Here is a 14,843-nt window from a genome sequence, read left to right as displayed (position 1 = left end):
CGTTCAGTAAGACTATTGCTCTGCAGTTACAGATGTCCTTGTAGTGTTCAGGATCAATGAGTGGCTTAAAAACCAAAGCCACAGTATAATAACTAAGGCTCTGGTAATGACCTGTTATGTAGCAGAAATATTCGTGTTTTAACATCTTGGCATAGGTATTGGAGCGTGTCCCACAAGGCTTTAGAAAAATCATTATTTTAAAGAGTCATCTTGTCTTTAACTCTTCACTTTCCAGAGAGATGCTGGCAGCGTGATGTCCTGTTCTGTGGTTTTTCCAGACTGAGTGAGGGACAGTTTTATCACTGAGATGTGAAAGAGCTCGCTGGCTCTTCCTCCTGTGGGCTCGGTTCCCCGGTCCTCACCGGACGCAGGCCAGAGCCGCTAACCGCAGGTCACGCGGTGAGAGGGCGGCACCAGACGGCCGTGTGGGGGCAGAGGCCGTGTGCAGGGCAGAGGCTGTGTGCGGGGGAGACGGCTGTGTGCGGGGCAGAGACTGTGTGTGGGGGAGAGGCTGTGTGCGGGGGAGACGGCTGTGTGTGGAGGAGAGGCTGTGTGCGGGGGAGAGGCCATGTGCGGGGCAGAGGCTGTGTGTGGAGGAGAGGCTGTGTGCGGGGCAGAGCCCGTGTGTGGAGGAGAGGCCGCGCGGTCTCGGGGAGGATCAGGCCGCTCGTGTCGGTGTGAGGCACGCGTGACTAATCGGGTGGCGCAGACATAAGCAAACGCTCCAGGTGAGGGCTCATCGCTCAGCGAGCGCGCTTCCGCTGCCTCCCGGCTGGGCGGAGGCCTGGGCACAGCATGGGAACGCAGCCTGAGCCCGAAATGGCCCCGTCCTGCCCTGAGCAGTTCAATTTCCATCAGGGCTGTTGTACGGCTAGCGTTCATTCGGTGATGCGTTTGTTTATGACGGCTGCTCAGTCATTGATTGGCTGCCTGAATTCCGTCCCCGTCCCGCTGCGCTGGCGGTACCGGGATCGTTGACGTTAATTAGTGAGAGACGTAACGAGCGTAACGAGGGGCGGCCACGATAATTACGAAAATCCCCCGCCGTGGAATAACTGCGCTGCCGTCGCTGTTCGGGGCTCCCGATGCCACAGTCTGCTCGCGGGATGAGGTGCCCCCCCCCCCCCCCGAACCCACGGGCCCCGGGACCGCACAGCCAGCACAGTGCAGCCCTTGGAGAGGCTGGGGGGCATGCTGATGAGCGGCTCACAGAGCTCTTTCTGCCAGCCTGTGCGGCGTGCCTGTGCTCCGGGGGGGGTCGGTGGGGGAGGAGTGCAGGAAGAGGCTGGCAGGCTGCAGCGCTGGCGCTGCTCTCGGCCCCGCTGTAGAGACCGCGCGCTGACGCGGGACGCCCTGGGCTCAGGGAGCGGCGTAATTGGGTTCACTCGGCTGATGTTGGGGGGCACCGCCGTCCGCCGGAGACAGAGAGACGACCCCCCCCCCCCCGTGCCTCCCTCCCCGATCAGTGGTGAAATTCATCGGGAGTGCTTATTGAATTACTGCAATGCCCAATTGAATTGTGCGCGGGCCTGCGCGCCGCACAGCAGGCGGAAGGGCTGCTTTTCCACGGGGCTGGCGGCTTCTCTCTCTCCTTTCCTCTCCCTTTCTCTCCTTTCCTCTCCCTTTCTCTCCTTTCCTCTCCCTCTCTCTCTTTTCCTCTCCCTTTCTCTCCTTTCCTCTCCCTTTCTCTCCGTTTCTTTCCCTTTCTCTCCTTTCCTCTCCCTTTCTCTCCTTTTCTCTCTTCCAGCCCCAGTCTTGCTGACGGAATAAATAAATGGTGGATGGCTGAGGAAATCTCTATCCCCAAATGGTACAATTACTGTAGCATGTAGCATCACTGTTCAGATGCATGCCTGCCCCCCCCACCACCCCCGGGCTTATTAGACTATATCTGCATTCCCTGCTCGTGAAGGCCAAGGTTTCTCTGCTTCAGTTCAGCCTTTTTTTTCTTCTTATTTCTTTCACACCTTCAGATAACAGGATGACAGGATTCCTGCAACGCTTTCTGAGCAGGCGACCCTGAGGGCAGCTCCTCGGGGTCCTGGTGAAACCCAGCGGGGTCCGGGACCGTGCAGCCGGGTTTGGGAACGCTCCGTCGGGCCCACGCGCTTGTTAGATTGGTATTCCAGTGAGTCTGTCTGTCTGGTTCACATCCGCTCTTCTGCTGGGTGCAGATTAATGATGTGCCTGCGTCAGGTACACGGCAACGGGACCTCTGCTGTGCATGATACACGCTCGCTCCCACACTCACACACATGCAAACGTACTGATACTGCAATGCATCGGAGTAAGACTTATATTTAATCTTTTTGTGAAATTAATTAATTTGTAACTTGCATTATACACAAGGCGTACGTTGCTGTTTTTAAGCCTTATTTAACCTCAGACAGACCCTTTAAAACGGCAGACACAGGGGTCATATGAGCCTGGGTGTTCTGAAGGAGCACAGTCACTGGGAAAGGCCTTGCTGCTTGATAGGGAGACACATATAGCCTACATTGTACGTTATAGCATTGGCTGACGGAGGCATTGGTGGTTGGACAGAGGATACATCGGCCAATCCGTGCTCTGTTTTCACGCTCGGGGTGGCACTCATGAACTAACTGTTCACAAAGAAAACAACAGTTTTTTTTTTTTTAAGTAGCTCTCCATTCTGTGAAGATGAGTGGTATGGGTGTTAGTTCTTCACAACCGCATTAAAAGAAGGCAGCTAATAAAAGAAGGAATCTAGTTGCTATTTTAGTTTTCAGCGATCTAAAATAACTTGTTAAGCTCTTGCCCTCAGGCTTGGAAAAACCGAGGGAGGGGTCTCAAACCGTCTGCATAAAAAACAAAGAGCAGGTGAGAGGGATCCCCTGCCTCTCCCTGTACCCCCCCCCCCCCACCCCCCCCCCCCCCCACCCCCGCAGTTGCGAAGGAGACACAGCTTTTCCACACACTTTAGCAACAGGCTTAATGTGGAAGGTATGGCCCAAGTTTCGGTTGCAAGAAAAGGTTCCAGGCCTTGTTACTAGGTTACATCACTGTTTTGTTATGGTGAATGAGTCTGTTCCTTACGTGCAGCGGAGTACGATGGGCAGCTCTTGCCTTTACATCACATCCCTGGCAGTTTCCACCTTTCCAGGGCAAACGACATATCTTCCATCTTCCTACCTGTTTTCCCTTGGGTGCACGCTCATGTATACCGAAGCAGATTTGAAGGTTGAAGTCCTTACTCAAGGTTGCAGACCACAGCGTACCACCTTCAGACTTGAGCCCACAGCCTTGTGGTTCCTTACCCACAATGCCACACTACTGCCCATTGCAGACACCTACATAAACCCATGGCGGTCCATTTCATGTTGCATGCTAGTCTACCTTCTCCTGACTCATGCATTCAAAGTTCTCCACAGGTCAGGCTGTGAAATTGCTTTGCGGTGTTGAATGTGTGGGATTTTTGCTGGAACTGGGCTCATGCTTCAGTCGTAACTGTTTTTCAGCGCTGTGCTAAGAAACGTGCAGCAGCTGCACGGAGGCTGATGATGTGAAAGTAGCACAACATGCATGTCAGGTAATGAGCCATTAACCTTTGCAAAGGTGTGTTCAGAGGTAAGTCCTGATTAATGATAACCATTAGAAAAAGTGCAATTCCCAAGACTCGGGTACCATTCAGAGATTTATGTTGGAGGCGCTTAGATGATCATTGTTTCATAGTCAGGGCTGTGTGTCAGCGCACAGCTTTTTCATGTATTAAACATGACTCAAGTCTGTATGCTAATGAGCGTTAGCAGACCTGGAGCAGCTTGAGATTGGTGAAGCTCCTGCTATTTTCCAGTGTCGCTGTTTTGTATAGAATGTTGCTGTTGTTGAGGTGCACGATGAGGCCCACAACACGGCATGTTCACCACCGAGCGACTGGGTGGTGCTTGTGGCCCCACGGGACACTCACTACAGAGCAACAGGGTGGCACTTGTGCCCCACGGGGCGCTCGCTACAGAGCGACAGGGTGGTGCTTGTGGCCCCACGGGACACTCACTACAGAGCAACAGGGTGGCACTTGTGCCCCACGGGGCGCTCGCTACAGAGCGACAGGGTGTCGGTTGTGGCCCCACGGGACGCTGACTGCAGAGCGACAGGGTGGCGGTTGTGGCTCCACGGGACGCTCGTTACAGAGCGACAGGGTGGAACTTGTGGCCCCACTGCACGGTCTCCACAGAGCGACAGGGTGGAGCTCACCACTCAGAGCACGGTCTCCACAGAGCGACAGGGTGGAGCTCACCACTCACTGCACGGTCTCCACAGAGCGACAGGGTGGAGCTCGCCACTCACAGCATGCTCGCCACAGAGCGACAGGGTGGAGCTCACCACTCAGAGCACGGTCTCCACAGAGCGACAGGGTGGAGCTCACCACTCAGAGCACGGTCTCCACAGAGCGACAGGGTGGAGCTCACCACTCAGCACGGTCTCCACAGAGCGACAGGGTGGAGCTCACCACTCAGAGCACGGTCTCCACAGAGCGACAGGGTGGAGCTCACCACTCAGAGCACGGTCTCCACAGAGCGACAGGGTGGAGCTCACCACTCAGAGCACGGTCTCCACAGAGCGACAGGGTGGAGCTCACCACTCAGAGCACGGTCTCCACAGAGCGACAGGTGGAGCTCACCACTCAGAGCACGTCTCCACAGAGCGACAGGGTGGAGCTCACCACTCAGAGCACGGTCTCCACAGAGCGACAGGGTGGAGCTCACCACTCAGAGCACGGTCTCCACAGAGCGACAGGGTGGAGCTCACCACTCAGAGCACGGTCTCCACAGAGCGACAGGGTGGAGCTCACCACTCAGAGCACGGTCTCCACAGAGCGACAGGGTGGAGCTCGCAGCCCACTGCGCGCTCGCCACCGAACAACAGGCTGGGGCTTGTGCCAGGATCGCAGCCAAACTCAGGACTTAATGAAGGAGAAATGACCTGTTGTGCTTCTCTTTCCTCCTACTGAATAAACACAAAGGTGGACTAATTAGGCCTCCTGGCCCTGGTTGTGAGTGTGGTGCAAGCCAACATCATGCCAGCATGTGTGCGAATCAGGAGGAAACGAGGGCACAGGGCCCAAGGCCTTAAATATGTTCACAAACACCTTTGATTGTTTGTTCGTAAATGACTCCAAATTGTCTGGGGCCAGATCAGCCAGCTTGTGAACTAATGTTGCCAGTGGTGACATGCAACATGCCAAGACACACACACACACCCACCCACACACAAACGCACACACACTAGCACACATACACGTACACACACACACACACACGCCCGCGCGCTCGCACACATATACACACACACACCCACACACAAATGCACACATACACGCACACACACACACACACGCCCGCGCGCGCACACACACATACACATGCACACGCAAACACACACACACACACTTGGGCTTGTATACTCTCCCTTTGGTTTCTGTTGTTGAGAGATCGTGGCCATCCTTTGCGTTTGAATGAAGGTGAATTAGAGCGGAAGGTGAGTGTAATTTAGCCGCATTAATTTCCTTTCTGTTGTCTGCGGGGACGTAATGACACGCTGCCCCCCCCCCCCCAGTTTACCGTGCTTTCATTAGCAGTGTGTGCGCCCGTCCGCCACAAAGGAGATCCAGCCACTCCGCTCTGCGTCTGTGTGCCTCCTTACGCACTGGGAGAGGGGCCGTCCTGCGTATCCTAGCAACAGCTTACTCACACCGGTGCATCTCCCTCTGTGCAGCTCTGCTGTGGCAGATGATGTGGATTTCCCCCCCCCCCCCCCCTCTCTCTTTCATTTCCTTTTGTCGCTTTACCATCTTTTCCTGGAAACGGGCCAACGTGCTTCAACCGCAAGAGGTCTTCGTATACCATTGTTCTGAAAACGCTACTTTTGACTCGGTTATTTATAGCGTACGGGCATGCATATCCTGAGAAGGCTGGACGACGGCGGTGTGAATATGTTTAATTCAACTTTTAAAAGTCTAGGCACAGCCAAAGTAGCTTACAACCTAATCTTTTTTGAAAATACTTAAGCCTGAATATGATGCTGCTGTGGAACTGAGTGAATTATAGGTTTAATTCTTTTTATGAATTTGGCGCCCAGCGTAGGGCTGGGAACATCCAAATCCCACCCCAGTTTGGAACGGCTGGCTATCTGCAATCACAGCCGTGTACACGCGCGATTCCGGAGAGTGTAGTCATCCACGATTCTCTGAAACGTGGCGTCGCCAGCTGCTTCTTTTCACTTTGCAGACTACAGCTCGGCTTGCATAGAGCGGAGTCTGAGGAAGACCTTTCATGTGCGGCTTTAGCAGCATGGACCCCTCAGAGACTGACCCCTCCCATACCCTGGGCGTCGCAACCAGCCAATTGTGCACCGCCCTGTCTATCTACTGACCACATTTGGCATGGTGCAGATTCAGTCCTCAGTTCACTGCGTGTTGCCTTAAACGAACAAGCTATCCAGCAGCCCCTGTGCTTTTGTCTGTGAAACCCTCACCTTATGAGTCCTTCAGCGGAGTGTGTTTGTTCTTTGGTTATACGTTCGTATTGTTTAAGAAATGTGAGAGCGGGGATTTTTACTGCTGTGCAGGATTTCCTTGCTTGCTGTTACCTTTTTTTAAAATAAATAAGTTATCGAGTTACGATAGACGCTGGGTTGTTTTTTGTCCGTGAAGTTCTGGTTTTCAAATCAAAGCTATATTTAACCCCTTGAAACTTCTCATGTCCCAGAAGTGTGGTTTTGCAGTTTTTGTGGCTGGGGCTCCACACCCTCCCCTCCCTCTCATGTGCACAGAGGCACACACACACGCGCACACACACACACACCTTGTACCCAGAGCTTGCGGGTGAGGTTCAGAGCAAGACAAGCAGCGGAGTGATCCTTGTTATGCTTCCAAACTTAAGTTAAGAACAAACCCACAACTTCAGGCCTAACATAAAAACAGAAACTGATGCTCATTACTGTCAATCAGTTTTTAACTTATGGTATGTTCTCGCTAAATATTTTCCCCTAGGGCATAAGTCATTATATAATCTTAGAGGTAATGAGTGAATGTAAAAAGATGCAAATAAGATGCAAATAATTCTCCATTTGAGCCTCAACCATACGACTTTAGTGTCTAGAGCTTAGTGTTTTACATCTGTTGTTAGCCAGCTCGGTTGTATTGTACAGAGGTATTGTTCCTGCCCGGGTTTTTCTTTCTCATCTTATTTATTGTTGAACTTCAGCACCAGACAAATGGCATTTTGTCTGCGCAAGTTTTGTCTCCAAGTGTCAAGCGCGTCTTTAACTTAAATGATTAAAATGCTGAGTTTCCTTGGTGGCTGTTTGCATCTCCCTGACGTAGGTGGATACTGCAGTGAAGAGCTTGGCTGTGCTGAATTACGGAGCTGTTAAAGACAAGCCTGCGCTCCTGTCTGTGAGAGATGGAAAATTAATGACTGGATCGTGTGTTTAGGACTCGCTGCTTCCATGCCTCTGCTTGAGGGGAAAAAAATGTATATATTGTTGAAAATGTACACATCAATTTTTAATGACAAACCAAGGAGTTGACTTAATTAGTGAGAGAGACAGTCTGCTCCAGGGAAAAAATAAGCATCGCAACCAAGATAAATATTGAAAATGAGCTTTAATATCCAGTACACATGCTTATCTGGGTGGGTATTGGAATCTGCCTTTAAACACCAAGTAATTGGCGTGGTGACGTTCAGTAGTACGTGATGTAGCCTAGATGCACACGCAATGGAACCACATCTTACTGCTCATGGGTCACTTTTCATGTGAATGGGCAGGCATGTTTGAGTGTGAATTGATTTTAAAAATTAGCTTCAGATATAAAAAATGGCTTCAAATATTTCCAGAAGCAGGAAGGTTAAAAATGAAAGGGAAAGGGATCCGCTCTGATGCCCTGGAGCTGTCCATCTTGACTAGGCGGGATTGTTTTGTTTGGTTTTATTTCATATCTGGTTTGATCACTTTCCTTTCACTCTTCCATTACATTATTTTACACTCACTGAGCAAGAGCCACTATCCATAGCTCTTTCTTAGCTCTCTGATAGGCTAGCACCATGGTTTTGAGTTTGGTCGGAGCTGATATAGGTGTAGCCGGTGGAGGGAGATGAGAAGGGGGAGTGACATGGCTGAGTCTGAGGAGGCTGTCACTAAGATGAGCAGCAGCGGTGTTCTGGATCAGCTGCAGGGGTCTGATGGCGGAGGCAGGCAGGCAGGCCAGGGCGGAGGGAGGTGCAGTAGTCCAGTCCGGAGACGGTCAGCACCTGGCCTAAGAGCTGGGTTGAGTAGGAAGTGGGGAAGCGGCAGGTTGTCCAGAGGTTGTTCTGGGAGATTCTGTACGCCACGATGTTCTCTGAGATTCTGTACGCCACGATATTCTCTGAGATTCTGTATGCCATGATATTCTCTGAGATTCTGTACGCCACGATGTTCCCGGAGATTCTGTATGCCACGATGTTCTCTGAGATTCTGTACGCCGAGATGTTCTCTGAGATTCTGTACGCCACGATGTTCCCAGAGATTCTGTACGCCGAGATGTTCTCTGAGATTCTGTATGCCGCGATGTTCTCTGAGATTCTGTATGCCACGATATTCTCTGAGATTCTGTACGCCACGATATTCTCTGAGATTCTGTATGCCGCGATGTTCTCTGAGATTCTGTATGCCACGATGTTCTCTGAGATTCTGTATGCCGCGATGTTCTCTGAGATTCTGTATGCCACGATATTCTCTGAGATTCTGTATGCCGCGATGTTCTCTGAGATTCTGTATGCCGCGATGTTCTCTGAGATTCTGTATGCCACGATGTTCTTGGAGATTTTGTACACCACGATGTTCTTGGTGAATCTGTACGATGTTCTGGGTGAATCTGTACACCGCGGTGTTCTGGGTGAGAGACAGCTTGTTGTTCATGAAATTTTATTCACTTCATGAATAAAACAGTGTATCGGTTTATTATTTTTTCATAGACTTAAGATGCATCAGTGGTTTGAAAACTGCCAGCACTACGTGTGGAAAATGATTAAGTGTAGGCCAAACAAAGACTTATAAAAAAATTTTTTAGAGTGTTAACTCGTGAAATTATTCAGATACAAATACAAATGCAGAAATTTTGGAATGCGCACGCCGGAAACTTCCAGTGCTGGAGAATGTTTGTGCGGAGCGTGTTTGAGCGTTGGTGGCAGGTAGCTGGCAGCTTCCCTGATGCTGGGGCTCGGGCTGGCGGGGCATCAGGAAGCCTCCGCGCTGTACGCATCACTCAGGCGCCGCGCACTCGCTCATAATGAGACGCTAATAACGCATGCAGATTGATGCTTATCTGCTCCGCGCAGGAAATAATTAGCGCTAGGCAGGCTAGGCTGCGCTTCGCTTCGCGCGCGGAACCTTCCGTAAGCAGTTAGAGCGCGCCAGTGCCTGTGAAGGGGGGGTGGGGGTACAGGGAGGGTCTGCGGTGGGGAGCCTGGCCTGTGGCGAGCGGTATAGAGGGAGGCCGCGTGGGTTTGGGGAACGCATCCCCCTCCCCCCCCCACACCGCGCGGCAGTGCCCCGCTGTGGGCGGCGGCTTTCAGCCCAGCGTCTCCCGGGCGACGCCCCCCAGCGTCCGCAGCGCTTTCATTCAGAAAAACAGCCGCGGGCCGCCACGGCTCCAGGCAGGGAGCGGTCTGGTGGGGGGGGGGGGACGTTGCCACGGCGATGACTGTGGCGGGAATGGAGGAGGAGGAGGATGAGGCTCTCTCTCTCCCGCGCTGAAGGGGAAATTTAAGACTCCAGAATGTTTGTCTGTGTCTCTCCGGGGACCTCACGCCCATGAAATATTAAAGCTGTGGGACGCCAGGCTGGATTCAGAGAGCGGCGGCGTCTTAAGAGGACTCCGCTCCTGCACTGATGTGCTGCTGCTTTCACCCATTAATTATTCTCCCTCAGAGTCTAATTAGCAGATGGATTGATTGGAATAGGCTAGATGCTAAATTAATGAATTGTGTCTTCTTTTAAAGGAATATGACAGTTTGAAGGGGGAGGGGGGAATGAAAGAGATTGAATTGATCCAGTATATTGAATTTGAGTCTGAGTTGGTGGCCGGTGCATAAATAATTCAGTTTTTTATGATAATCAGATGACTGGAAGGTTGACCATGACGGGAAGAAAAATGCCTTAGACTTAAGAAGTGTCTCGTCGGCCTCCTGAGAACATTCTGGAAGTTGGTGTTCTGGAAGAGGGGCAGTTGTTTTCAGTACTATTTCCACTTGCCAAATCCTCTTCAGTGTTATGAAGGAAAGTAATTGAAGTAAAGATATTTTTGACACATTTTCAAATGTGTTACAAAGCAGATGTTAGTAATTGCAAAAATTTTCTTTCTCACTGTGAAGGAGTAGGTTAGCGTGTCAGTGGGTGATTGACAGGTGGGCTTTTCTCGTGTTTGTGAAGGGTGGGCGGGCAGTTGGATCTTGAGTGGGCACATACCCAAGGTAGAAAAGCACAATTGTAATGAAGTTGACCCCTGACGTGTGGGGGTGGCGGAGAACTAATAATAGCCATTTTTAAAAAAAAGATGCAGTAAGTGGAGACTCGGGCAAGGTGACCGAGGAGAGCTCCGTGCGCCTCCTTCATCTCCCTCCGGAGGCTGGCCGAAATCTACACCCCCAGGATGAGCGGCGCTGAGGGATTTTAATTAAGGATGCTGCTGCAATCAATGAACACGGCCTCTGAGTGGCATTCCATTACAGGTGGCTGAGGAGGGGGGGGGTGCGATGCAGGGAAGATTTGACACCTTTTTTTTCCACTCGAGCACCCCCTCCCCCTCCCCCTCCCCCTCCCTGGCCTCTCCGCAGGTGAACTAGCGTCTGAGTGGCGGTGTAGGTGTGTCCCGCTCGCAGCCATCTGTGCGTCTGTGACTCCGGCCTCTCCTCCGCTCCTAAAATAGCAGCAGCGCGGGGGGGGGGGGGGGCGAGCCCAGCCTCTCTCTCTCTCTCTGAGGGGGTGAGGGGCGACCGCACGCAGCCCCAAAAGCTGGACGGCAGACGGCCGAGGAGATGCCAGTTCTTTAGAGCTGGAATTCCGCTTTGGCTGCTCACGCCCCCGCCCCCCCACACACTCACACACACACACACAAATACACACACATACACACACACACACACACACACACACTACCCCATTTGGCAGACACTTGTGAAAACAATTCCCCAACATTTACTCACGCTGCAGATCGAGTTGCAGTTATGACTGAGCTGGACCGAGCGTGGCGGGGGCGGGGGAGTTGACAGCTCTGGCACCCAGAAGGAGGCGGCAGGAGGGGAGGTGGGGGGTGCTGGTCGGGGGGTGGGTGGGGGGTGGGGGGGGGGGGGGGGGGATATCTCTGTCGGTTGTTTTCAGTTCCGTCCGTCGAGCCCGCGTGCTTCCTGAGCTGAAACCACGCGCCGTGCGTATCGTATGAGCGCGGCGGCGCGCTAGCTGGAGCGCCCGAGAGCGTGCGGCTGACCGAGGCTCACTGGAGGAGAGCGGTGGAGCGCAGCTCGGTGCTGGGCACAGTTTTCTCTCAGAAGCCTTTAAGTGCCAGTGATGCCTGGGCCTCTGTGAAGAGGAGGCTTTCTTCACACGTTGTACTTAAGGAGCGTGGTGCGTTTGCGTGGTGCGTCTGCAGACAGTCCTGGGTGCGCCGGGCTGCCGTTCTCCACTGGCTCAGGGCTACTGTTTGTGAGACGCCGACCTTTGCGGCGGAGCCTAAGCTGATGAAAAGGAAGTTAAGAGTCCTTCTCAGACGTCTGAAAAAACAGAAATGTGAGAATGTAAGAAGACATCCAGGGAAGAATTCATTAAAATGCTGTGGAAAAAACCACATAGGCCCATGAAAGGACACCCCCCCCCCCAAACTGCCAACTGTCTCTGGGCAAAAGTAATCTATGATAAACAGAATCTCCTACTGTTTCTGATTAACTTTTCTATCAGTGTTGACTGAAAGCCTTTTCCTTTGGGTAACTTACGCTCTCCCTCTCCCTCTCTCTCTCTCTCCCTCTCCCTCCCTCCCTCCCTCCATCTCCAGACTGCAGTCGGACTCTCCGCGCAGCACAAGAGCCGTGAGCTGAGGGAGGTTGTGCTCTTGCCCTCTCTCACCTGGCCCCCCCCTCCCCTCCCCCCTGCCCGTAGCGCACCGATCCCGGTCCCGCCCCCCGCCCCCCCCATCCTCGCGGGCAGGCATGACGTCAGAGCTGGAGAGCAGTTTGACGTCCATGGATTGGCTGCCGCAGCTCACCATGCGGGCGGCCATCCAGAAGGCCGACGCCCAGAACGCCCACGGGCCGGGCGTGGCCAAGAAGGGCGCCCTGCTGGACCCCAACACCACGCTGGACCAGGAGGAGGTGCAGCAGCACAAGGACGGCAAGCCGCCCTACAGCTACGCCAGCCTCATCACCTTCGCCATCAACAGCTCCCCGAAGAAGAAGATGACCCTGAGCGAGATCTACCAGTGGATCTGCGACAACTTCCCCTACTACAGGGAGGCGGGCAGCGGCTGGAAGGTAAGCAGCCAGAGGGAGAACTTCCACTGGGTTCTGTGAATGTCGGCGGTAGAACTTCCACTGGGTTCTGTGAATGTCGGAGGTAGAACGTCCGCTGGGTTCTGTCGCAAGCTGGAGGTGGAACTACCACTGGCTTCTGTGAAGGTCAGAGGTAGAACTTCTGCTAGGTTCTGTGAAAGCCGGAGGTAGAACTTCCGCTGGGTTCTGTGAAAGCCCGGCAAGAGAACTCTTTTGCTGGGTTCTTTTGCTGGGTTCTGTGAAATCCAGGGTGGGTAGAAGTCGGTGGTTTTGCAGGTGGAGGTGGGGAGAACACGTTTGGTCGTGCTTTCAGTTTAGCTCGCAGGGATTCGCTTTTGCTTTGTGCAGCTGCTGCAAGCTGTTTTGTTGACCTTGCTCTGAATGCGATGCAGAGCAGGTTTCCTTTATTCGGAATAACAGAGATTTAATCTGGATTTGTGTGGGGTTTATGCTCTGTGTTTTGCATCAACTGATGAAGACAGAGGTTATTGATGAATCAATGGATGAGATAGAGTTATGGATGGACGATGGATGGTCGGATGGATGAGTAGGATGGATGAGTAGGGGCTGCAGATGCATCTGGCATGATAGGCCGCCGCATGCGAATAGCTGCCATCATGCCATTAACGCAGCATGCCTTAGCCTGCCAGCATGCACACTTAAAGCCTGCCAGCATGCACACTTAAACCCTGCCAGCATGCACACTTAAAGCCTGTCTGCATGCACACTTAAACCCTGCCAGCATGCACACTTAAAGCCTGTCTGCATGCACACTTAAAGCCTGTCTGCATGCACACTTAAACCCTGCCAGCATGCACACTTAAAGCCTGCAGACATGCACACTTACAGCCTGCCAGCATGCACACTTAAAGCCTGTCTGCATGCACAATTAAAGCCGACATGCACACTTAAAGCCTGCCAGCATGCACACTTAAAGCCGAATGCACACTTAAGCCTGCCAGCATGCACACTTAAAGCCTGCCGGCATGCACACTTATAGCCTGCAGACAAGCACACTTAAACCCTGCCAGCATGCACACTTAAAGCCTGTCGGCATGCACACTTATAGCCTGCAGACATGCACACTTAAAGCCGACATGCACACTTAAACCCTGCCAACATGCACACTTAAAGCCTGCAGACATGCACACTTAAAGCCTGTCTGCATGCACACTTAAAGCCTGCAGACATGCACACTTAAAGCCTGTCGGCATGCACACTTACAGCCTGCCAGCATGCACACTTAAAGCCTGTCGGCATGCACACTTATAGACTTAAGAGCCCTTAACTCGGTCTTAACTCGATCCAGTAGACCGCCGCTGCCAAGCCGTCGCGTGGAGATAGTCGCGGAACACAAAGAGCCGTAGCCACGCTGATTGTCGCCGTGCGCAGCGTCTGTAGAAATTGATATCAGGAGGAGCGTTCCAGTCAGCTGACATGGCTGGCTGCGGAGGCTCTCAGCCTGACGGGACAGGACGGGACGGGACGGGCGCGTCTCATTGAAGGCGTGCGAGGGGGCCGGGGCGAGCCGTTTGAGGCTGACGGGCTGTCTCGAACGCGCGCACAGAGGGAGGAGGAGAGCCTTCAGCGCGGGAGGGAGGAGAGGCTGCCCGCCTTTGAATCAAAGGCATTTACAGCCTTTGGGCTTCTGAAAGACGGCTGCTGCTTCTGCAGAAGTCAGATCCGCCTTTTTAAAACGACGCTTTGCGAAACTGGCATCGGAGGAGACCATATGGAGCCCGGACGTATAGCATTGTCACCCTCCCAGTTCAGTCAGCCTTCTGTTGGCTAATTAAGCTGCTCGAGTTCCACGACACCCTCCCACCCCCACCCCCCCCTTTCTGAAAACACATTTTTTCATCCCGTCTCTAATCCTTCAGACACAGTTCCTGAGCTAAATTGCATGCCAGCAGCTTAAATAAAGGTGTGCAATATAAGCCTGCTTATTCTCCGACTGCCTTGTTTGTTTCTTTGACACACCTAATTGATTCCTGCATTTTATATTCATAGAGTGCGCTGTGTGGCTAACCCGAATCGTTCAAGCTCGTTTCTTAGGAATTGTCAGACATCCTTTTCCTTCCTGTCTCGGCTGGAGCAGATCTTTTGTGCTGCATGCTATGTGCATACTTTAAATATTTGCCATCACCACCAGGCATAAAGGGAGAAATATCCCATTTATAGAGATCAATCGCGGGATGAATCAAGTTCCTTGTGAAAATAAGTGGTTAAAGTGCTTCTCCTCTGCACAGGTACATATTGAAATACATCTTCAGAATTCTGAAATTCTTCTGTTTCGAATGG

General features: G+C 52.5%; 1 protein-coding gene across 3 annotated transcripts in view; it reads left to right on the top strand.

Moving 5' to 3' along the window:
• The window catches only part of LOC135233913 (forkhead box protein J3-like), a 120,877-nt gene that overhangs the window by 34,898 nt on the left and 71,136 nt on the right, over window positions 1-14,843 (top strand). For 2 of the 3 annotated variants that reach the window (XM_064297884.1, XM_064297886.1), the window contains exon 2: window positions 12,050-12,524. In XM_064297884.1, the coding sequence (XP_064153954.1) occupies window positions 12,204-12,524 (321 nt within the window). In that variant the 5' untranslated portion in view covers window positions 12,050-12,203. Of the gene's footprint in view, window positions 1-10,570; window positions 10,734-12,049; window positions 12,525-14,843 lie in introns of those variants that run through there. The other variant, XM_064297885.1, reaches the window with a different exon arrangement.

The sequence above is a fragment of the Anguilla rostrata genome, chromosome 11, assembly GCF_018555375.3.
Source record: "Anguilla rostrata isolate EN2019 chromosome 11, ASM1855537v3, whole genome shotgun sequence".
Classification (NCBI taxonomy): Eukaryota; Metazoa; Chordata; class Actinopteri; order Anguilliformes; family Anguillidae; genus Anguilla; species Anguilla rostrata.
This window is presented reverse-complemented; position numbering and strand designations above follow the sequence as displayed.